The sequence below is a fragment of the Episyrphus balteatus genome, chromosome 3 (genome assembly GCF_945859705.1).
Source record: "Episyrphus balteatus chromosome 3, idEpiBalt1.1, whole genome shotgun sequence".
NCBI lineage: Eukaryota > Metazoa > Arthropoda > Insecta > Diptera > Syrphidae > Episyrphus > Episyrphus balteatus.
The window spans coordinates 11,964,380-11,989,906 of record NC_079136.1 but is presented as its reverse complement, the minus strand read 5'-3'; the positions used below and the strand labels follow the sequence as shown (position 1 = coordinate 11,989,906).

Genomic DNA, 25,527 nt, shown 5'->3' with positions numbered 1-25,527 from the left:
TAATTTAATAGACTCTCTGGCACTCATATGGCTTTTTGAGAGTTCATCTGCAATGATGTCAACCATTAAAGGACATTGTCGCTTTGCCGACATTCATATAATATAACAACAGAATCAGAGGGATAATAAATTAACTCCGCCATTTAATGGAAGAAAAATTAACCCATTTCCGGCTAACGTTGCGTTTTCGCAACGTCAACTTTGAAGATCTCTGGAACGTAACTGATTATAAATTGAAATGAAGTAAAAAGTGATTTTGAAATATAGTACAATTATCTAATCGACCTGTTTTTGGATTTTTTTGTGAAAAATTTTTTTCGTGCTTTTTAAAGACTTTCAAAATTCGAGTTTTTGAAAATTTTGAGGTAGGATTTTTGAACTTTCGCGAAATATCGTCAAAATTATAATTTTACAAAATAATGTCAACTGCAGATAAATAAGAGTTCAAATAATGATCTAAAATAATTCTGACGTAATTTACATGAGTTGTCTGCTTGTCAGCTAAGATGAAAGCATGACGTTGCGTTTTCGCAACGTTAGCCGAAAGCAGTAGCTAAAAACACAATATTTTTTTGTTTGCTGCTTGAAATGAAATTGAACGGTTTTTTTTTCTTGGAATATTATGTGTTTTTATTTATAATGCTGACATTTTAAAAATATATCATAATTTTTTATTGTTCTACAAAAGGATGCATATTTTAGTTCTGAGAACAAAAAAATAAAATATCATTCATAAGGGTTATATTGGAAAACCCATTTATGCATATTTTAGTTCTGAGAACAAAAAAATAAAAATCATTCATTAGTGGTATATTGGGAAAACCCTTTACCATTCACTTGCCTTTATTCTTAGAAATAATTAGGCAATAACTTTTTGTATATAGGAAACATCAAGGCTCAGGTCACTTTTCTTATCAGCGTGGTCCCTATAAGGCAACTGTACTATGTTCAGGTACTATGAATGGAGTGCATATTCTTATTCCAAGAAAAAAAAACACAAGTACCTAATAATGGGGCCCTGTATTGGAAAAATGGATCGCGAATATAAGCTCTTCGCATTGAGCTTATTTTTTACTTATAAGCTGTGAGTTGTGCTATCAAGAAGTGTTTTGAAAATTATATCTGTGTTTTACAAAAAAAAAAAAAAATCAATATTATGTATCGCAAAAAGTTTTTATCTGCTAAAGAACTCGAAGAGTTATTGATGAATCCCAGTTCTGATGAAGACGAGGAATTAAATTTGAATTTGGATGCTGCACTTCATACAAACATTATTATTTTACCTCCAAAAAATGATGCTGTTAGTGATAATGAGGACATCGATGATAATGAGCAGCTTTTGGAGGATAGAAATGAGTTCCCAAATGAATTGGCTGGCGAAGTTGAGCTAGAATGCATGTTTGATGATTTAAATTCTCAAAATCCTGAAATCAACGAACCGGAAGTCCATGTTTCACCAAATAAACCAAACAGTGCATCTACATCCCAAAACGTTGCTTCAACTTCTAAAAAGGAATTGGCATGTCTTCCTTATAAGTTACCGAAGTGGTCAAAAAGCCATCGTGTTGAATTTTCAAAAAAACCAACAGACGTATCAAGTGAAAATATACGAACAATTTATGACAAAATCGGTAAGTTTATAATATATATATTATTCAGAAGAGAGATGACTCTTTTTATTTTTCTTACAGGTAATTTCAATCCTCTGGAAATGCTAGAACTATTTCTTGACAGTGACATTATCAATTTTATTGTTGACCACACAAACGCCTATGCTAATATAGACAAAAATAATCCAACATTCAAAACGGATGGCAATGAAATACGCAAATTCATCGGCATAATGTATTTCTCTGGATTACATACAGTGCCCCAATTGGATTTGTATTGGTCTAATCAACAAGTATTTGGATGCGACCTAATAAAAAATACAATGAGTCGAGATCGGTTCCGGAAAATAAAGTGCTATTTACACGTTTGTGACAACAGTAAAATCGACCCCAGAGATAAGTTTGCTAAAGTTTCATTGCTCAACAATATGCTAAATGAAAGATTTATGCAGTTTGGAGTATTTTGCCATCATCTTTCAATTGACGAACAGATGATACCATACTACGGACGCCATTCTGCAAAAATGTTCATCAGAGGAAAACCAATACGTTTTGGATATAAGTATTGGAATTTGTGCTCACATGATGGTTACTTGTTCCAATTCATTCCTTATGGTGGCGCAAGTAGTGAAAACTCCTCTGAATTCGGGTTGGGAGAAAATGTTGTACTCAGATTACTTTCAAAAATCGATAAACCAAGTCAGCACACGGTAACTTTCGACAATTTTTTCACGTCACACAAACTAATATATCGGCTTTCTAAATTGGGCTATTTCGCAACAGGTAATTTTATTCAATCTCAATTTTGTGTAGCGAAAAACTTACTGTTTTTGTATTTACAGGCACAGTTCGTGAAAATAGAACTGGAAAAGCAGTGTTGACCGATCCCAAACAAATGAAGAAAAAAAGTCGTGGTTCCATGGATTTCGCATTTGATAAGGAAAATGAAATAGCAGCTGTTCGTTGGAACGACAATTCAATTGTAACAGTTTTATCGAATCATTTGATGGACCAACCAATTAATCAGGCGAAGCGGTTTGATCGAAAGCAGAGGAAACATATCAACATTCCAATGCCAAATGCAATTCGTCAATACAACGTAACGATGGGTGGAGTTGATTTATTCGATAACGCTACAAGCAACTATAGGATACGAATTCGAGGAAAAAAGTGGTACTGGCCACTTTTAACAAATGCCCTGGACGCAGCGCTGGTAAATGCATGGAAAATGCATTGCATTTGCAAAAAATTTGCCAAGGAAACATCAATGTCGCAACTAGAGTTTAGGACATTTGTTGTAGATGCACTGTTGCGATCGGAAACAAACTCTGAACCTGTGTGTCAAACGGAAGGAAGCCCCAATGTAGTGGTCCGTTTCGACAGTATGAAACATACTGTCATCAAAACAGAAAAACGTCTCCGATGTCGCAAGTGTTCCAGCCAAACCATTTTTTCCTGCAGGAAATGCAATATCCCCCTCCACCCAAAATGCTTCGAAGAATACCACACCAAAGCCCTTTCTTTGTAAACATAATATATCTAAGTATAATGTTTAAGTTATTACGAATTTTGTTATTTGATTTTCAACAACCTCTCTCTACGCAATGTATATATATTTAATTCAAATAAAATTCATAAAATTCTCCATGTAAATATTTTTTTTTTTTTTAATTTTGATACCCCTTTCGGCTAACGTTGCGAAAACGCAACGTGAATTTTCCGGAAAACTAGGAGCATCACTAAAAATTTTTTTTCAGATTTCATCTAATTAGACCAAAAATAGAAAGTGTTCAAAATTTCAAGTTTCTAAGTCAACTGGAACTGGTAGCCGCCGGAAATGGGTTAAACTGAATTCGATCCACCGATGCATGAAAATAATCATAATAATGACAATAAATGAGAATTAATAGGGAGGATGCTGCAGCAGCTCCTGACTCCTTAGTGGAAGAATCCTTTTCCGCCATTCAACGACTACCTACATCCATCGGATGACAATTAAACCGAAATAATGTTCGAGTATGTCGCAGAACCTTTGAGTACACAAAATGAATGTGTCCATGTGTGTATTTCTGGAGGACACACATTCTAAAGAAAAATTATGTGATTGAGACTTAATGATCCGCGAAGGATCATTATTTATTTTTCTTTTCACTTATTTTTTCCACCGACATGCTATAATATTTCGATATCGAATTTCATGCAGCACAACATTCATACAAAATGGTACAAAAAAATGTCCTTAAAACATATAAAAAAGAGGTGTCAAAATTCATGTCCTTTATGTCCAGTTTATGTGGAGCAATGTTTGCTTTCGTGATAAATTACATTTGCCACTGATGGCAACACGGTGTGAAAAAGGACACTCGAAAATGTCGAGGGTGGCAGCATTTGCGGCTTCTCTGATCCTCGGACATTAGGCGAGGCTGGACATGCTTCTCTCCTTTTGTATTTGATGTCCATCATCATCATCCTTTTTTTACGCACTTTCAATTCGATTTGATGAAGGACAACCGACAATGATGAAAATGAAGACATGAAGACACACAAAAGTACACAACACAAGGTGTCTTTGTAATATTCATTCATTCAGTTATTCATTGATTCGAAAAGGATAAAAAGGACGAACAAATTGCATTCAGCAGCAGAATTTTTATTTCTTCAAATAATATTTTATTTATCATGAATGAAATGGGATTCAGATAAAACCAACAAAAAAAAAAAAGAGAAGAACAAAAAACAAACAAACGCGTTACATCAAAGTGCGTAGAGTTGCGATTACTGACAGTTCATTACATTTGACATAATTAAGATATATAGTTTGGGACTTGGAAAATGCTTTGTATTGATAGCATTTAGGGAAATTTATTGCGTGTAATGCGAAAGAGAGAGTCCTTTTTTCGTTATGTCGTTTTGATAAAGTCAATAGGATTGTTGTTTTTTTTTTTTTTTTTAATATTTAATGTGCACTTGTATATGAAATGCGAATTTAATGGAGCGATGAAAAATTGACTTCGATTGATCCTTTTTATGTGGTTTTATGTATTCATTGTGAAAGGTAAAAGGACACTCTCTGTTTAAATGTTATGAGATGGATTTTTTGTTAAATTGTGGGAAATATTTGGTCAGAGAAATTTCACACGGATTGAGAGTGTTATAAGTTGTGATAAATGAATTTCTGTCAACTTGAAGAACGATTGCATTGATTTTTTTTTCTAATAATTCATTAGGTCCATATTTAGGTAATGTACGTTGATGGCGTTTAGTTTGAATAAGTTGAAAAGGTATTTAAATTTACTTAATTGTACTTTTTGTCTTTAAATCAAAGCTGAAAAAGTAAGTCATCTATTTTAAAAATAATAACAAAGATAAAAGTGCTTAAACCAATTTTTTTTTTTTAAATTCAAAACTTTTTGTAAAAAAAAAGAATTTTGAGAAATAAAAATGAAAGTAAGTAAAGCAACGAAAAAAACTTAAAACTGGTAACAAAAATGTATTAATACAAAAGTTATAAACAAAATACCACATTAGGTCATTTGAGCACTCTTATACATACTATTGTGTAAGAGTGCGTCGCTTAGTTTGTAAGAGTGCGGAGCTGCGCACAGGTGCAAGTTCGCACAAAAGTCGCAAATAAAACTGCCTATCATTAAATAAACAGAGTATTTTTCAACCCATCACACCTTGCATGAGGAACATTTTATTTAGTCATCGATTATCTAATATAGTTCCAAAAAAATTTCAACATTTCCTAGTTACTTCCATTCGCTTGTTTTTTGCAAAACTTGTATTTGGTTTCTTTTTGGTAGGAATTGATTTTTCTAGCTGCTGCTTGCTGGTATATGGACAAATGCCAGTTATTATGAAGCCTTGGATAGCATTTACTGCTCTTATAACCCGCGCACTCTTATACTTCATAATGGTGTGCACTCTTACACGTTCAGACAGTAGGTATATGTATATGTATTTCACAATACACTTTATAACCAATCTTCCGTGTTAGAAAAAAAAGAGCTAAAAAATTTATACTTAACTAGCAACTCTGTTTACAAACACATTTGCATGAATTTTTGACAGCAGATCAAACTCACTTAGATCTTTCCAAAATAAGTGCATTCAGTCTTATATTCCCTTTCAAACCGTAGAAAATCGCTTTGCGCACTCTTATCAACCGCGCACTCTTATACCATCCTACCCTACCTATGTGTTTTTTGTCACTTTATTAAATTTTAATACACTGGTTTTGAAATGTTTCTGTATAAATGTTTTCGTTGCATCGACCAAACCGTTTATGAGAAACTAATATACAAAATTAAAATATTTTCTTAGGACTAAAAGTAACGGTATCTACCTATCATATAACTAAAGTAGAAATTTTAAGTTTTTTCAAAAACGTCTCTAACGATTTTGATTAAAATTTTTGTTTGTAATGTTACAAATAACACTGCCCAACACAAAATTTCCAAACTGTGTTTATGATTTCTTACTAAATTTAGGGTGCTGATTCCTAAAACAACATTAGTTTCTTTATAGCAGGTCTAGTTTTTTAATTAATCATACATGAAAAAGCAAAACTTTAAGAACGTTTGTAATAATAAAATAAAAAAAAAAATAGTATGAAATTACCCCTAAGATGTGAAAAATTAAAATTTCTAAAAAAAAAATAGAGCTCCTAGAAAGCAACCAGTGTGATTTTTAGGCTAAGTGAACTCAAATGCATTAGGTTCAATAAAAAATTTTCTGAAAAATGTTAACAAACAGTTAAAATAAGCATACCTTTAAAATTAGTACGAAATTACCCCCAAAATGTGGAAAACTAAAATATTAAAAAAAAAAAAATAGAGCTCCTAGAAATAAATGAATGTGATTTTTAGGTTTACTGACCCAACTTAAAAAATAATAAGAATTCCCCCAAATATGAAAAAGTAAATATTGACTTATTGTCAAATTTGTAGGAGGACCATCGGTTTTAGTAAAAAGTGTTACATTTGTTCCCCCCTCTCCCCTACCCGACTACGACTACAAAAATTTTTATACAAAAGCGTTTGAGTAACCGTAAAAATTTCAAAGAACACATTTTTGGGCTTTAAAAAAAATATTAAAATTTTTTTTTTGAAAAATATATTTTTTGAAAAAATTTGGGTAAATGAATTATTTTGGAATTTAGTTTTGAATTGTTAATAAATTATTTTTTTTTTGAAAAATGTTAGACAATTTGCACAATTAAAAAAAAACGGCTCCAACGATGTTCAAAATTTATTTTCTTCAAAATTCTTTGTTATAAAAGAAATTAAATGGCATACCTCTTTTGATGGTCAAAACCATTTGAAGGGATGGTTTTGCAACTTTAAACCTGATTTTAGACTGATTTTTTAAATTATTATTTAATTTAATTTCTTAAGAAAATCCTTGTATAAATGTTTAAATATCTTTAATAGCTAGTACGTGTTACCCAGTGGTGCATTTTATTTCCTATGTAAAAAATCAACGCTATTAATTTAGTTATTATAAATAGAAATACCTATTAGGTATAACTTTTTACTTTTTATGAAATTCCTTAAAAAAATCATTCCTTAATTTTGTTCATAAAATGCCCATTATGTAATATTAAGGATCTTATTGATGATTAAAAAAAGTGTAAGTATTAAAAATTAAAAAAAATGCACTTTAAATTTTCATTACATTTTTTCACTCTTTAAAAGTTCAATACACTCCGCGAATATAATTATAAGGACAAATTTATTTGATTCGTCTTAAGATATGTAAGGGATATTATTTTGTATTTCTTTTATGAATAAGGCGACATGTTTATGGGGGATTGTTTCCCACCATTTGTTTTAATTTACCTCATTAGAATACAATAATACAGTTATTTTTTCCTGGTCTGGAGCGAAATAATTATAAGGACACATCTGATTTTTGCACTAAAAGTGAGGTTTAGCGGGATAATATGTAACCAAAAGTAAGTGAATTAGTTGGAAAATTAATTTTAAGCCATTATATCGATTTCATAAGTAAAAGTTTTTGGTAATTATTTCAAAATTAGACCTGGAAAATCTATGACATAGATTGAATTTGGCAAACTTAAGGCTTACCATGAAGAGAGGCTCTCTACCCGGGAAATATCTATAGAATAGGAAAGGTCAGATTGTGTAATTGATAATTTAATTTTAAAAGGTGACAAGTATAGTTACTTAAACGATCAGGAAGGAAGCCTTTTGTCGAGGAGATAGCCAAAAGCGACAAAAAATTAAGTATTTTTCATGAGAATTTAACAGAAAGAGAAGTTTTCGAGAAAATGGACTTGGAAGTGGGAGTATGACAAGTGCACTAAATAAAGGAGGTGGAATAAGTCCATTCCTACGAAGGTAAATGTTGAAAAACGGATCTCTTGCCAAGGCATAAACTAGCCGGCCTTCCCTTTAGTGAAAAGCATATATTTGGGGATCAAGAATGGAGAAAACTTTACGTTCACCGTTGAGAAAAAGTCTAATTTGGATTACCTAGACGGTTTACACATCGGTTTCTCCATTTTTCATCCCAGAAATAAATAAATTTGTCCTTATAATTATTTTGCGGAGTGTATCTTGTAAATTCTTCTTCGAATGCCATAAGGTAAATTCATGTTTTTTTTTTTCTGTATAGAATCAATAGTTTTCAAATAAATTATTTTTATAACTTATTTATTTGTTTTCAATAATTATTATTGAAAAATAATATCAACAAGGCTGCTGCTATGTTTCAATTTAATTGAGGACTTTGCATCATAATCTTATCTACGACAAATGACCGTTTCAGGGCAGGTTAAGTGATTAACGCGTGTTTCATGCTAAATAATTTTCAAAGTATTTCAAAATTAATCTTTTTTCAAAATCTTTCTTCTAAGTTGGTGCTGCCATTAATTAGCCATTTTCTTTTTTTTTTCTATTTGTTTACTCATAACCTGCAACAACTCTATTGATCATAAATGGTTAAATATTTAATTAAGTAATTAATATTATCGCATTCATGAAGATTCGCCTTCAGGCTATTTTTATAATAGAATAACGAAGCGACAACGAGACGCAACGAATATAATGAATCTATTCCACGGTCCTCCTATAATAGCTTCGTTCGTTTAGTGTAAACAACTACTTTGAGCTTAGATTGAAACGTTTTCTTGCCCGCACCATGACAGCTCCAGCTCTGAGAGAATATCAGCAACAGCAGCGCCATAGCGTTGCTATATAGCACTGAAGCTGATTGTTTAATTGGAATTCGAAATGTCACCGGAGTCAGTGTGAATACATAAATGAAATTAATTAGGTAGCCAAGCTTGTTACACGAGAGCGATAAGGGGGCAATTTAATAAAAAATAATTATTTGTTGTTTGTTCAAATTGGCTGACAATGCAAATTGTTTTATAGCTTTTGTCGACCGCAATGACACTTTGCGTTGCGCGTCATTTGCATATCAAAAGCTTTTATTTTTTTATTTCAAATTAAATTGATCAAAAGGTTTTTTAATTGCTAAGCGCGTCAGTAAGTTTAGTGTAGGAATATAGTTGAAAATGGTTTAATTGAGTGAGAATTAGTTATGGGTTTGTTTCTAAGTAATTTGTTCTTGATTGTTAGTTATTTGTACGTAACTCAGAAGATGATTAGTTAATTTTTTAATTTGATAGTTAAAACGATAGAATTTTTAAGATTTTAGTGGGAAATAGGAGCCACCCGTTTTTTTTTGGTGTCAGTCCGACCCTGCTTGTGCATGTAAATCACCTTAAATCTGACCGTTTGGTTGGATCAATTTGTAGGACCTTGGCGAAGGATTCAATCAAAGATAGCTCTAATATTTAATAATATATTTTCTTCAAATCCACAAAATAACCCTAAAACTTCAAACCAAATCCAAAAAAATGGTACGCAAAAGTTTAAAAAAAAAAATGATAAAAATCTCTTTTGCACTCGTTTTATACACTTGTATCGTGATTAATGTCCAAATGACCTTAATTTGAGTTCAACATATACAACTTCAGAGCGAGCTCCACAACATAACATCATGCGTGCCCTAAAGCGTAAATCGAGCCAAGCCAAACCAATAACTCCGCAAGGTTGTCATAAAGGCCTCGTTTGGCGCAATTAGCCACAATGAATGCATGTCAAATTAATAATAAAAAAGACAGATAAATTATCCGATCTGCTGCCGCACCGGTCTTTGTCGCCATGTGACTCTTGGATTTATTGCTTCGTTCAAAGTGCGAATTAAACCCAGATGGTTTGGTCGCCCTGAAGCGATCATCAGAATCGCAGTCCTCCCTCGCAAGTCTCCTCAACTAAAAGTTGGTATAATTCAATGCGAGTAGTGCATAATTGGCGGCATCATGCTTAAACTTTACCCAAATCGGTAATGGATTGTGACTTTTTGGTATCTACACAACAGGGCCAAGCTTCAAGCCATTGCCTTGGAGGCACCACAACATACCGTTCTCCATCAGAATCACCGTGAAATGGGATTAAGGTTCGTGCAGCATCCGTAAATGTCAAACATATACTTACACAAATTTCCGATTATGAACACCAAATTAACACCAAGCCACTCGGATGGCTTGTATTTTCAATAATAAATTTGCTTGATGGAGGTGAGATTCCAAACGGAAACGCGGACAACAACGCAACACGACGAAGGATGATGGGCAGTCGCGCCATTGTGATTTATTGGCTTATAATTTACGCGCGCACAGATTCGCCGTGTGTTGGATTCGTTCGTGAGTCATTCGTACATTGTCCGGACACCTCAATGGCCGCAACGCATCGCCTGTTTTACGCTTGACGCTTGATTTGCATGCGTGAGTGCATTCCATTAAGAGAAGCTGATGATGATGATGATTGCACCTAGTCTGAGGCACATTAACTCTCTTGGTGAAACATTGTAAGGTTTATGTTCTTATAGAAGCGTAATAGGAGCCTTAAAGGTGTAAAAATTCCTTAAGTGCAAGACTTGTTTGTTTGGATTAATTGCTGTGATGTTCCATTGCCTAGAGAGAAACTCATGGGAGCGTCGGGAACTCGACGAAAGAAGCAAGGAACCTCAAGAAATCAGCTCTATGGAAAATTGCCTGATCACCCGCTGAATGTAGAAGTGGCCTTAATTTTTTTGAAACTCGATTTGATTAATTTTTAAACGACTTCACTAAACTTTTGTACTTTCCCACCATTGTCAATTCTATATTAAAATTGTTGTGTCTCGATTTATTTCTATTATCTCTCACTATACACTGATAGCTACTTAACAACACTCTGCCATGTTTCCCGCATTATATTCACCATTAACACCCCTTAAATGGAAAATTAATCGTCCAAAACTACAGTTTAGCTGTCAGCGCTGCTGTCAAGTTGTATCTTAATCAAAATGAACCACTTCGCATGTCAAAAGGAACACCCCCTGCGCCATTCGCATGGAAATTTTTAATTTCGCAGCTTGCTCGCAAAGTACAAAAGTGACGTTTCCAGTTGAACATTTAAGTAATTATTGTTACTCTCTCTCACTCTATTAATAAATATCATTTCGCAAATGCGTTTCTCATTAAACCGCCATTGAAATTCATTTTACTAAATAGATGGATATATGTGTGGATGCCACATATGTCGGCTTTTTGGCAACAGACCTATTGTTGACTCCTCCTGATCGTTTTGAACACGAGTACAGCCCTCTCGATATATTCCTAATAATAGGGTGCAGATTACAATGTGACAAGCGCATATACTCTCGTTTCGACGGAGGAAGAAGTAACGATTTGTTGGCATTCGTAACGCAATTTATCACACTCGAACGAACTTCGGCAGAGAAATGAACAAGAACAAGAGGAGCGTTTTCGTACTCGTTTTTTTTTGGTTTATTGCCATGCGATTTGTCTAAAAACGAAACGAATGGAATCTTTTTTGATGATGTCTATGATGATGATGATGCTGCAAAAATTACAGAACAATATAAAAATGGCTGCTGCTTTGCTGACTCAACTGGGTTCTTGTTCTTCTGCTTCCATTGTGTGATCTCGCACAATATAAAATAGACTCGAATCTTCATGATGTGGTATGATATACCTTTGCTTTCTTAGTTTGCTGATGATGCGGATGGGTGTTAAATTTAAGGGAAACAAACACATGATGAAGGTTCTTGTTTGTACAATAAGACACACTTAATCATATTTTTTTGGTTGGTCGTTGTTGGTTAGATATTGATAAGATATTTTTGTATCTGAAGGTGGTATCTGTCTATATCTTACACGTTCCACAAGCTCTTTGGTTGTTTCAGTTGTTTTTGTTTAAACAAATGGTTAAAATACTTTTTTAAGAGACAATGTTTAATTAAGGCATATTAAACAATTTGGGAATTAAAATGGGTGGAACATCAATAAATTGTTGATGTATCAATTAGATCATTTTGAATATATTTGGGAGTTAATCGAGAAGGTCCAGCCCACTTTTTTTCAAGTTCAAATAAAAAGAAAGTAATTAAAAACTACAAAAAGGAGCAAAAAAATTTTGAACTATAAGTAGCTTGAGTTTTTTATTTTCTTAGATTGATGGAATGTAAACATTTCTGGTATGAATTTGATAAAACTTTGCAATCCACGTTTTTTCAGTAAAAAAAAACTTTATACCTATTTGAGTCACGGAATAAAGGGAATTCTGGCGTTATAAGATTTTCAGGGCTTATGAATGAAAATAGCTTCTTTTTATAAACTCATGATGGTTTTGTCGATCTTTATCCCCTGATTTCTGAAAAATTTAATATGCTGTGATGGTGTTCCGAATTACTGGCATGGTTTTGAGATCGGGTAGATTTAATTTGGATAGAGATTTTTTGGCCCGTGTATTGGGCGCTCAAAATTCAATATCTCAAGAACTTAGCATATTAGAGCTATTCTAATGCTAGATTCAAATTAAGATGGTCAAAGGCCATTAGAAAAGTATAATTTGGTTTCTATGGAAAATTATTTCTCGCCAATATTACTATCATTTACGAAAAAATCGATTTTAAAAATCATTTTTTTTTTCAATTTTTCTCAATATTTTCTTAAACAAAAATAGGTATAGTTTTTCCACATAATCTTCAATAAAAGGTTTTAATCTATATAACTGCATTCCAAACTTTTCAAAAATCAAAAAAATTTTCGGTACCTAACTTTTTTTTTATTGAAAAATAGGCTATTTTTTCAAATTAAATTCCTCAAAAATCCAAAAATGAACTGTTTGCTCAAAAAAGATTTTAAATAGATAAAAAATATAACGTAATAAAGTAATTTTTAACCAAGTTTTGTTCAAATCCAACTATTTTTGTAAGTGATAAAAATAAAAATTAAAAATCGTATTTTTGCATTTTTTTTTAAATATTTTTGAGGTTATATAAAAAAAATGGTTTGAGTAAATGTTGTAGACACTTTTACTGTCTCAAACTTTTGCATTTAACTTTTTTCCATAGGAGGTCTACTTTTTCAACCACCCAACCCCTTTCCCCAATTAGTTTGTGGGCAATTTATTTTTCCCTTTTCATATACCATTTATCTTAAATTTTCCCTCCACCCTTTTGCTGCTATTAATTTTTTCAACTTTTGCCTTCTGAAAACCGGATTGGCACTGATCTAAAAGCTTTAGGAGCTGAAAATAAATCTCTTGAGATCAAAATTACTTTGAAAAGTAGAAAAAAGTGGTACAGTGGCCCTGTACAAACTGTAGGATTCATAGCAAATTCTTTCGGTCCGCTGCTATGAAAAATTTAAAAAAATTAGGAAATGTAAAATCGCTCGAAATGGAGAGCGAAACAAGATCCCTTACAATGAAATCCAAAACAAAATAGGTTAAAAAGGCCAGAAGGGAAACCCCCCGACAAGCCAAAGGATTGAGTAGGAACTATTTTTCGGAAATCTATCCAAATTTCTAAAAAGAACTTTTTTACTATTCTACTCGGAGCCGTGAGCGCACTTGCTTAGGTACTTTTATAGAACGAGAAAATGATTTTGCAATGTAAATTTTGATTTTTAAAAATATTCTTTATTTTCATACAAAAATTTTAGTTAAAAAAATTGCGGAGGAAATTATGTTTGAAAATTGATGCTAATAAAAAAATAAATAAAAAAAATTGCTCGACATGTCATTGAGATGTTAATATTTCGAAATCCATGGTGAGCATCACAAAAATGGTCTTAAAAGAATTCTTATAATATGACTGAACTAATTTCAACATGATTTTTTTTTAATTTTCGCAAAAAATAAACAAAATGCAATGGAATAATTTAAAAAAATCGAAAAAATATATCCAAAATGGTTCAAAATGGTCTTAAAATGTAGCTTCATAAAAGTTTTCGTTTTTCAAAAAAAAAAATATTTTGATTAGGTATCTCTTTACAAATTAATAAATGTTCTTAAAAGAACTGAAGTATTGAAAACTTCCAAAACTAAAGAATTTTTTTTTTCGAAAACTACAAACCTTTACTTACTTGTTTTTCCAAAATACTTCGCTGGCTTCTAAAAAAGAACAAACAAAAAAATGTAGAAAACTTTTTTCCAGTTAATTTTTATTAAAATCGACTTTTTTCATAGAAATGAAAACGTATAAAACTTTCGGGATTTCGTTACAAGAGAATTTTAGTTGAGAGATTTTATAAACGTGATTTTGAGATTTTTTGAATTTCGTAGCCAAGCCATCGAAATGAAACAAAAAACTAAATTCCACACTGAATGGCTCAAATTTTCAAAATGTCTCCAATCCGTCTCTCAATTTATAAAAAATGGTCTTCTTATTCTTAAATTTTTAAATGAAGAATTTGAAAAATGCTCTAATTACAAAAAAAATTCCTAAATTTATTTTTAATGACTTTTAGTTTCATAGAAAAAACCAAAAAAAAAAAAAAATATCCCAAATTAACTCACCGTGTAAAAATCCATTAAGCAATTTCTATCTAACACGAACCATTTCCTTGGAATCGCACACATTTTGTATCAATCGTTACAATTTTTTCCGGTATCCTCTTCGAAAATAGTTCTTAATCTTATTTTGACAAATCATTAACTCCTACATCCTGGGTTGCTGCGATCTGCGACAGAAGCCCAAGCGCCTCCGTGTCTTGGAAATTATTCCAACCAGAACGGATTTTCCATGTTTTTCTTGTGTCGAACTACATAGAAAAAGGAAATTTGATCTGAAAAACTAATCATGGCAGCCTCATTGGCGGTGTAAGTATCCGTTTGTTAAGACACAGTGGCGGCGTTTTGAGCTGTCAAGTCAAACACATGTTTTGACCGCGAAATAAATCATCGCGTCAAACTCCTTTTCGAGAGATCTCATTTGACAGGATCATTAAATGAGGGTTAACGATCATAATGCAAAGCATTGCCGACAGAGTTTGCTTGCCACACATGCATCCTTCGTGGAAGGACGACCGACGACTCCTGCAGTGGTAGGTAATTGGATCTGAAGTGGCTTCTCGACGGCACAGTTTTGTGTTATTTTCGCCCATCAAAGAAGATGCATGTGTTTCGAATGAGCCATACACTCCCCCGCCAGACAGTACGGTTCACACCCCTGGCGCCATTCGCGGATACGAATGAACGCGCATCACAAAACGCGTTCAAGTTTCTCAGCCAAAAAACGTGAAATCTGACAGTTTCGAGAAACGACACATCGATTTCAATTCGAACTCATAAACAAAACGTTGTCGCTTGTCGGTGTGACATTGAAATTGAAACACTGTGCGTCTTATCGGTTTTTGTAATTGTTTCAAGATAATGACATTCCCATTCCCACATGGGACATGGACAAACGTCAATTAACAATCAATGTACAAGCGATTAGGAGAGGTTAGCAGCGAAAGGGTCAAGTGCGCTTATCGCTGCATTTCTATACAGTCAACCGATCGATCGCTCTCTGGCTGGGGAGCAACAAATCTTCTGGTATCGCGCTTCTCAATCAACGACGCAATTACAAACCTTAATGTGCGTAGAGTCTCAACCGTCGGAATGTTGTGCAGTCAGATTAATTTCAATTATGATGACTTTTGGTGAATGATAAGCCTTCTTTGGTAATAGCGCAAGATTGCTCCTGACCTTGTTGTCCTTTGGGTAATGGTTCCATCCCTAGCCCGCGTATTCTTGTGATTAGATTTAATATTTCTTCGTTTTGTTTTTTTTTTCTGTTCGGGAAGAAAGTGTAAGGTGATTTATGGGAATGATAAAGAAGAACTTCTTCTTACGGTTCTTCCTTGGTAGAAATATCGGAGTCTTATCGGAACAAGTCGTTGATAAATAAAATAATAATTTTGGAAATTTTATTGATGCTGATTGTTGCCTTATTGTTTTTTTTTGTTTGTTTTCTTGGGGCAATTAAATTTTAAGAATTATTTCTTGTACACTTAATTACATCGGAATGATTGAGGGTACAGAAGTTCAATGGTCTGTAACACAGTCTTGCTATCAAGACTCCTTTTTTTTGTTTTTGAAGTAATAACTACAATTTACATTGTTAAATGACTTTAAGATACTGGTTGGAAGTATTCATTATTGAATCTTCTCTTATCAATAGTTCTAAAGATTAAGGATATAATTGTGCATGATGATATAGTTACGAACTGGTTATTGGTCTTTTAGGTATTTTACGAAAAACCCTTCGAAATAGATTAATTTTAAAATAGATAGTGGTTCATACTATAAGACTTTGAAATTCGATGCGGGGTCATCACTTGATTTGGAATGAGTATAGTTGTTTTTCTTAAGTAACTTAATTAGTTCAAGAATTAAATGTCCAGCTATCCATTAATGAGTAAAATACATATAAGAAACCGTAAGTTCCATGAGACATTCAAGCCAGCAATACTTAATCTTTTTATAAGGGTTATAAATAAGTTCTGTACTTATGGTGTCTTGGGGCATTTCTCTTGAAAGGTTATAAAAGAATTTGAATGCCATTCTTCATAAATTTGTTAATCGACACATTAAAACTAGTAAAAGTAGTAAAAGTAAAATTTGAATTCCCCTCTATGGAATCTTCCGAAAAAGTTTAAACAAATCGCTCCAACGATTCGTCGCGACGCACATAAGAGTATTGTCATCAAAAACCTGGCCATCATTATTTTTTGTGGTTTTTGTTATTATTTCTGCTTAAAATGAGTATTCCTACAAGAAAATACAATATAAACCTAGTTTTTGCTATTTTTATTTTTTTTACCAAAAACTAAAAAAATTGATTAATGGCCTGTACTCCGCGTGCCGACATTATTTTTCTCAAATTTTTTTCCTCATCCCTAATACGCAATTCTCAGTTTCTTTTCGCTCCTCCCCAACCTTAATTAAGATCACCCAAAATAAAATACACTAATAACATCAGTAAATTTAATTTAAAAATAAAAAACGTTGCATAAAGTAAGGAGCAGAAAGTGAAAAACTAGGGAAACCGACGAAGTTACGAATACCAGAGTTACGGTCGACAGAGTTCCATATCGTTCCTCGCAATTGTTGCCAACCCAAAAATCACATGTCATAACTTAACATAACTTTAGAATTCGTAACTCTAGTTTTTCGTAACTTCGGTTTCGCGTAACTTTGACGGCCGTAACTCTGTCGCGCGTAACTCTGTTATTCGTAACTCCGTTACCATTTCGAAAAACTAATTGACCCTCGATTCTCTAAAGAGCACCTAAGAGCACCCAATTTTTGTTGCATTGTGTTAAAGAATATATAAACTAACTCATAAGTTTTAATTCATCGCAGAATAACGGGGTATACTAAAACAAAATCATTAAAGTTCACATAATAATTTAACAAAAATATCAAGTTTTTAGATACTAGTTATAAGCCCGAATTAAAATAGAAAAAACCATCTAACATTTTCAAAACTTTATTAATATAGTTAACAAATAACTGAAGAAGAATTCTCCATTTAAATTCTTTAGATGTATATCATAACACTTCCATATCGCATATAGAATAACACTTTCCAAAATACTTCGCATTCAAATAAAAATGAGGTGGATGTAACAGTTAACTTTGAACTCATGTTTTATTATGACTTGTTTTTCTACTTTAGTTTGAGTCTGGGCTCTGTTTAGAACTCTTTTCTGAATTAAAAATGATAAATGATTAACATCAAACTTGTATGTAGCGTTTCGTTGAGACTTTCCTAAATTCAGATCCTAAAAACTACGGTTAAAAGGACCAAAAACAACAATACCTGTCACCAATTTTGGAAAAGTGTAATTTGCTTAAAAAAGGCTCAATAGTTTTAATGAAAAAAATTCAAAAGTTTGCTTATGACGAGCCAAATCAGTTCTATTTTCTGAAGAAACTTTTTTAAAAACATATTTAACGCTACCTATAGGTTTTTTAACTTCTGAATTTCTCTCACACAACTAATTCGTATTCAATAAATTTTTTACACCAAAGCATTTAAATAGTTTTAATTTATGTACATTAATTTTAAACGTGTCTTACCTACAATTTAAATTTTTTTAGCTTAATCAAAAAAAATCAATTTGCATACTTTTTATGGATCTCAAATTCATTTAAGAGATGCTGTTTTTTTTTCATAAACATACTTAATCTGTATATGTATTAACGTTTTAAAAATGAGCACTTAACTTAAATTTTGAAATTAAGTTCGTGCATTTAATTTTCATAAAGTTTAGTTATCGATTGTGCAATATTCACTGAGAAAGAATAGACGATGAGTATCTGCTTTAAACTATCACCAATTCTCAAAAATCTGTCTTTTAATGGCTGTTACTGAATTTTTGTAATTTAAAAGCATTTAAAAAACTACAAACTTTTTACTTGCTCTAAAGGGCAAGTATTGGTTTTAATCAAAACCAACATTACGATGATGGAGAATTCCGAAAAAGTGCGGTTCTCGCAATTCCGTCCGTCTGTACGTCTGTGCATATGACTAAACTGGTGAACGGATTTTCTTCCAATTTGGTACAGACTGATGGTTTTTATAGAATTTCGAAAGTTGGTTTTTTTTTTGTTTTTTTTTTTTTTATCTCGTTTAGAACGTATACCTCCCATACAAAAAAATACGATATTGCTAATTTCTCGAAAACGGCTCTAACGATTTTGATTAAACTTTGCATACGTAATATTTAAAGCAATGGCAATTAAACTGCGTTTTTATTTTTTCTCAAAAAAGTCAAATAACAAAAAAAAATTTTTTTATATGAAAAAAATTTAGTCTGAATGTCGGCTGTTCCCCTGCATCAACCAAATTTCATTTACAAGTTAACTAACATAAAAGTGCTTTAGACTGCAAGAGCAAGTACGTGCGATGACTTGGACTTATTTTTGAGAAAACATCAATAACTCAAAACCAACACGAGCACCAAATTTTTTGTTTGTATTTACAAGAAAATATCATTTTCCTGAAATTAAAATTTTGTAATTCCACAAGTAAAATCTATTCCTTTTTACCTCATAAATACTTATTATTAATTTATGTACCTACGGTTTTATTTAAATGTCGATAGACAAGTGGCTAGTGTATTTTTGAACGATCTAATTTGGGTTTTAAAGTATTTATTGTCTTTCTAATATTTGTACATCCTACTTTACTGGCTCAATTTAAATTTAACTTTTTTATTTCATTTTATATTTATTTTGTCTTTAAAATCTAATCAATTTGTTTATTTCATTTTTCAAACCTGAACACACCTAAGTTTTAACAATAAATTCAGCTCGCCATAATTCTAGCACAACTAGACACCTTGTCGTGACGAATTGTCTGGCAAAAGTTGTTTTCAGTCACTCCATTCTCTTTGCCTAATTTGAAAGTATTTTTCAAACAAAATAGAACCAATTTGTGACACAATAAACTCGAACAAAAGATCCCAGACAAAAAAGGATTTCTTTAGAAATGCTTATAGATATTGCACATGTCCAATAGGTCACACCTTTTGAGTTTTGAAGATCGTCCTCGTCGCTTTCAAAACAAAAGCAGATTCTTGCAATTATATCACCATCCACCCCCTACGGTCAGTGAAATAACAATTGGAATCAAATATCTAGAAAAATAAAACACAAAACAATAAAGATGGACAATAAGTCGAACAAAAGGCGGTCGGCGCATTTTTAAGGGCGCTTCAAAAATGCACTTCAATTCACAAGTGCCAAAGAGAGTGTTCATTGTTCAAGAACAAAAGAGAGAAGCCCATCACGCCGCCGCCGACAACAGACCGAATTCACACTTCGAAATGCGTGCCAAATTTCTAGTTCAAGTACCCGCAATCAGATGCCTGGACGAGATGCAGAAGGGCGGGATACCATAACAGCTCTTTGAAGAATTGACTCATTGCACTTTCTCATCAGAGCCAACGAGTATGGCCTCATTATTTATAGCTGCTGATTTGTTCGTCGAATCGAATATAGCAAATCACCTGCAATTATCGCATTAACCGGCCTGGGCTTCGTTCGGAGCGGACCAAAACGATCTTTGTCGATGGGTTCCTTGTGTTCAATTTCGTATAAAGTAGGCGTTTAGTATTGAGTTCCCAAGTCTCCTGTTCCCATAGAAATCCAATTAATAGAATTTAATTTATCACGACAAACAATAAGCAGAAAGGTAAGCCCGGGCATATGTTTGACGGGATGTTTTTCACACTCCCGTCCCATGATGCCACACCCAAAAAATTCGTGTAAGTTAATAACTTAGGTGCGCAACTGCACAGCCCTCTGTGTGGAGTTGTGGTATCAATATGTTTTTATACATTCGCTCTGGAGTGCCAGATAGTTGTATAGTAGGTGGGTAATTAGCTTGCGTGTTCAGAGGGCTTGGGCATACACAGTGTTCGTGGAGGTGTTAATTGCATGCGCATTGCATAGTGCATGCGCTTGCCTTATACCAGCTTCGAAATGTGAACAAAACAAGTGGGAATGTGTTGTTTTAATTTAAATTGCAACTTATGATCAGTTTGTGTGGAATCGATTGCCTTGAGGGATAGTTTTAGGAAGTGATGTTTAAAAGTGTTAAAAAGATCAAAGGACAGTTTTCTATTTGATCAACATTTTAAGTGAGAAAACTTCAATTTAATAAGATATAATTTTTCGAATTTTCTTAATAAGAAATAACTCGTAGAATCGTTAATCAAATCATGTGTAGAGAAGATTTTCTGAAAAAGAGCAGTGAAGTTACAAAGAACAAAAATAGCAGTTTTGCTTATAAAAGCAGTCAAATATTTAAAAAATCTTTACTGTTCTCCCTGTTCACTTGATCGCTGTAAAAATAAGAAAAAACGGAAAAAAGTAAACGAAATTGATTTGGATTTTTCCAATTTAGAAGACTGAGCACTGATCTGCTATATTGAAGAGCAATCACAACTGCTCACTGGAAGAGCAGAGTGATTGATACCAGCGTCGCAGTGTTATCTCTAATTTGCACAGAGGGTATTTTGCTGGGAAAACCCCGACTCAAGAAGAAACGTGAGTGAGTACCATTTCGAGCAAAGGACTTACGCACTGGCCTGATGGAGAACTCGGCTTTTGGATCTGCGTTGCTAAATGGGAGTCGGATCCAAGTGTAGCTGTCATCAGCCTTACAGACAAGGGAAAACATTCCATAGTTGGTTTAGTGTCTCATGAGTCATGATCATGACCACAACGATCAGATCGGAATGATTTTGAGTTGAAGATGAACATTTTAAAATCAACGTTTAAAAAAAGTTAATTTTTGATGGTTTCCTACCTTAAAGTCAAATAAATCAATGTAGATCATCTTTGAAACAACGATGTTTCAACTTCAATTTATTTTTTCCCTCAGTCAGATTTATTTTTCGAAGTGAAAACTTCTTTAGTATCGTAGTGATTTGAAACAAGATGAAACGAAAAAGCGACACGAAAAATCAATTGATCATAACTTTTTTGTTTTATTTTTTTTTTAAAGATGAATGATATTCATACAGTAGATAGGTAATAAAATAAATTATGATTGTGCAAAATTTCAATTAAATTAATTTCATATTCAAAATTCTGAGATAACGTTGAAAAGTTGTTCTTTTGCTAAACACGTTATATCTTTTGATCTAGAGCACATAACAAATTTATGAAACTTTAATACGCATGCTGATAATATTACCTTTCATATAATATATCACACATAACAGTACGTGCTCTACAAGTTATATAATCTTTAATTGAAAAACTTGAAAAATACCTCAAAACACCTGTGAAGATTTGTTGCCCATGACCAGATAGCAGTAGAGGAAGTATCGTAATCTCTGTTTGAAATTTCGACATTGTGGGCTTGAAAAAATTCTTACTTTTTCTGTAGGCATGGTAGAAATATGATTGAAGCGTCATATAAAAGGTGAAATAATAATGATATAAAATTTATTATAGGTTGTCTTTTAAAAAAATGGATTTAATAGCGTTAGAAGAGAAAAGAGATTGATTGTTTTGCTTTTTTTATGAAAACTAATTGTGTTAAAAAAATTCTAGCTCTTTTTGTAGATGTTGTATAGACATGGTTGATATAAATATTTTGAACTGAAACAATAAGCTTTCAGATGGTATAAAATTAATTGTAGGTTGTTATATAAAAAAAGTGATGGAATAAAAAAAAGTTATATTTTTTCGATTTTCTTAAAATGATTTTTAAGGTTTCACTTCAACCACGTGTGAATTGCACACATGATTTTTTTTATATCATAAGTCAGAAACTAGATCTAATTTGAGTATTGACAGTCCTAGAACAGAAGTTTTTTTGTTTGTTGATAGCATGTATTCTACTACTACTGTAAAAGCCTTTATAACAGGTCGAAAAGAGCGACCAATGATGCAAATACAAGCAATTGAAGTGATTTGTTGGTGATAGTGCCTCTGAATAAACACCAGCTTTAGCTCTAGAAACTAAGGCTCCCAAACATGGTTATAAAAGTCAAGTGATAGTTAAAATAATCCCCTTTCTCCTTTAGTGTTCTACATACTGAATATTTCGATAAAATTTTCTGGTTCCGCACTTCAAAAAGGTCTTACTCATCGAGCTAATGAAAATTTAAAATTTTTACGAAAACCACAGGTCAATCATATCTTTTCAAGGTTTCCCCAAGTCCAGCTTATAAGTTCTATACCTACCTGATAATATGTAGATGTAGTTTTGTATCTTTCCAAAAGAAAAATGTTAACGCCTTCATGCCTTTTATAGAAATCCCTTCTGGCATTATTATAAATATTTTACACCTTATTAATAATCCATCATTGCAATATTAAATCATTTGACGTCAATTTTTTTCCAACTTTCAATGAGATAATAAGTATGTAAGGCCTGACTTCAAGAAACCATTCAAAAAGTCAACCATCTGCTCTTGTACCTACTTACTTATGCCAGTAACCACCTACGACTTTTTGCCATCACACACGTGGCTATAATGCATTCTATATCCATTTCTGCATATAAAATACATATTTCCAATGAAAAGAATAACAATAACAAAAAAAAAAAAAATCAACTCCTCGTGCCATAGCCAAGATCAGTGTGAGTGCCACTAAATTGGCTAATAACCTTAATTCTATTGAATTCCACTCGACTCTAGAAGAACCAAACCAACAAACACTTTAGAGCATAAAATAATAAACTCCTGTCAGCGTTACCGTTGAAAATTTTTGAAAGGTCGCTAAAAAAGTCGCTTTTAGAAAAAAAAGGTCGCTAACCTGAAAAATTGAAAAAAAGTCGCTTTTTTGTCGAAAAAGTCGCTATTTAAAAAAAAAAGTCGCTAAATCGTTTTCATATGTTTTTACGTAGAAAAATAAACATAAGTTGTCTTGAAACAAAGTTTTTATTAACAATAAAGAAATTAGAAACTAAAAAAAACAGTCTTCATTTTAGGATCTTAATAGGCTATTGATTATGTAGTTTAGAAAGGTACTAAGACGTTCACGGGTTTTTATTGCAGGAATCGTTGAATGAGTTATAAAAGAAGATAAAATCGCGGAGTGCTATTAAATGAGAGGGTGGAAACTGAAGATAGGGGTGCAAAAGCCCCCTTTTTGGTTTTTTCAATATACCTCGTAAACCAAGCAAAATTTTGATATATTGCATATAAAACTTTTTATAGAGAATTATTAAATTTCCTATTGGAATAATGTTTTTTACCACAATAGTCGAAATAATCATAAAAAAATATCAAAAAAATCGATTTTTTGAGTTTTTTGTTTTTTTAGTTATACATTTTTTTTGGGTTGAGATAGACATAAACATTGCTTCAAAGAAAAAAAGAAGATTAAATTGCATTCAAAATGCTGTGCTCACTAAATTTTTTCATTGAAAATTAACATTTTTATTTCATTGCATTAACATTTTCTATATCTTTTTTTCAAAACTATGACCATATATAAAAAAAATGTTTGCAAAAAAAAGAAAAAAATGTGAATATCAGTCCCTTTTTCAATTAACAAAAATTAAAGGTATGATATTTGACTAAATTTTTGTAATAATCCAGTAGTTTAATAATTCCATTGTTAGTATTTAAGTTTATTTCTAATGTAAGCATTTAACATATTAAATAAATAAATAGGCATTATTATCTTTCAATTAAGCCATCGAAACGTAAACAAATATTTAATGGAATATTTTTTACGAATTTTTAAAAATATGTTATATGAGAGTAACGCTGGGTCCAAAAGGGTTAAATAAAAATAAAAAACTAGAACGACTACTGCACTCTTGCGTCATTATTTGATTTGTTTGAAATTTTTTTCAATTTCACTTGCTAAATGCTTGTGTTCAGCCTTCAGCATTCAACTCGGTCTGCTCAGTTATTTTATTCTGAGTCCATCGATGGTGCTCTGAACTAGCTCAGAATACGTTCAGAACGAAAAAAGAAACACAAATTTGAAGCTCTAAATGTTCAGAATTAAAAAAGAAATACAATTTTTAGAAAGAAAAAAAAAGTCGCTATTATGAAATTAGTGAAAAGGTCGCTTTAAATAAAAAGTCGTCGCTTGGTCGCTAAGGCTTCAAAAAGGTCGCTAATAGCGACTAAAGTCGCTTAACGGTAACGCTGACTCCTGTATGGACGACTTTACAATAACAGAAAAAAACACAATTCAATAGATTGCCACACCAGGCGACTCATGCCAAAGCCAATACAATATTCTTCAAGGACTCTCATCTTTTTCTATTGAATAGGAATTTCAGAAATCTTTTCTGTCTACCCTCAAGCAAGAAAAGTCGCAACAAAACAAAAGGAAAATCCCATGGTACATCTATTTTCAAGTGTCAAACTCGACATTCAAAGACATTTTAAATGCAATTTATACGCATTCATACAACAGGACCTCTTCGATTCTTCAAGAGAATTATACAAAAAAAAGTCAAAGAAAATATAACTACAATGGCGAAAAGGTGTCCTCGTAGTCTCAAAAGATCTTCTCTAATTCCTTTCTTATTACTTGCCAAACATTATTAAGGACTCCTTAATGGCTGACAGGATAGAGTATACAACTCGTTTTTCCCCAGATGCCGCAGCCGAAACGAAATGAGGTCCTCCGTTTGGTGAAATTTAGTATCCTGGTTTTGTATAGGCTGCGTGACTGATTGGTGGTTTTCATGACATTAAATTGGTTCATCGATGTCCTTTTGATGAGTGTCTTGGAATAGTGACAGTGTTCAGCAATAAACGAGTGAAGTGAGGATCAGTTTTGGATTGTTTATGTTGGCAAATGCGGTAATAGTGTTGATATCCTTTTTTGATGATCGGGCAGAAAAAAATTAAATTTCAAAACAGACAGATGTTTCTTGTGTCGATTAAAAACCAACCAACTGTGGGTAGCACCTTTTTGTCCTTGATGGTCAATATCGAAAAAAAAAATCGATGTCCAGTAATTGGAAGAAATCGTGACCACAAACTATTTATAAGGGTCTTGTTTCATCAGTATTGTCCATCAGCAAAAAACATTAGTTTGTCGTA

At 32.4% G+C, this 25,527-nt stretch overlaps 1 protein-coding gene across 1 annotated transcript; it reads left to right on the top strand.

Annotated features, from left to right (window-relative positions):
• Positions 1-1,156: 1,156 nt before the first annotated feature.
• LOC129913447 (piggyBac transposable element-derived protein 3-like) lies at positions 1,157-3,138 on the top strand. The gene is made up of 3 exons (XM_055992135.1): positions 1,157-1,631; positions 1,692-2,234; positions 2,453-3,138. Exons 1-3 carry the CDS (start codon positions 1,157-1,159, stop codon positions 3,136-3,138), a joined length of 1,704 nt encoding a protein of 567 aa, XP_055848110.1.
• The last annotated feature ends 22,389 nt before the right edge of the window (positions 3,139-25,527 follow it).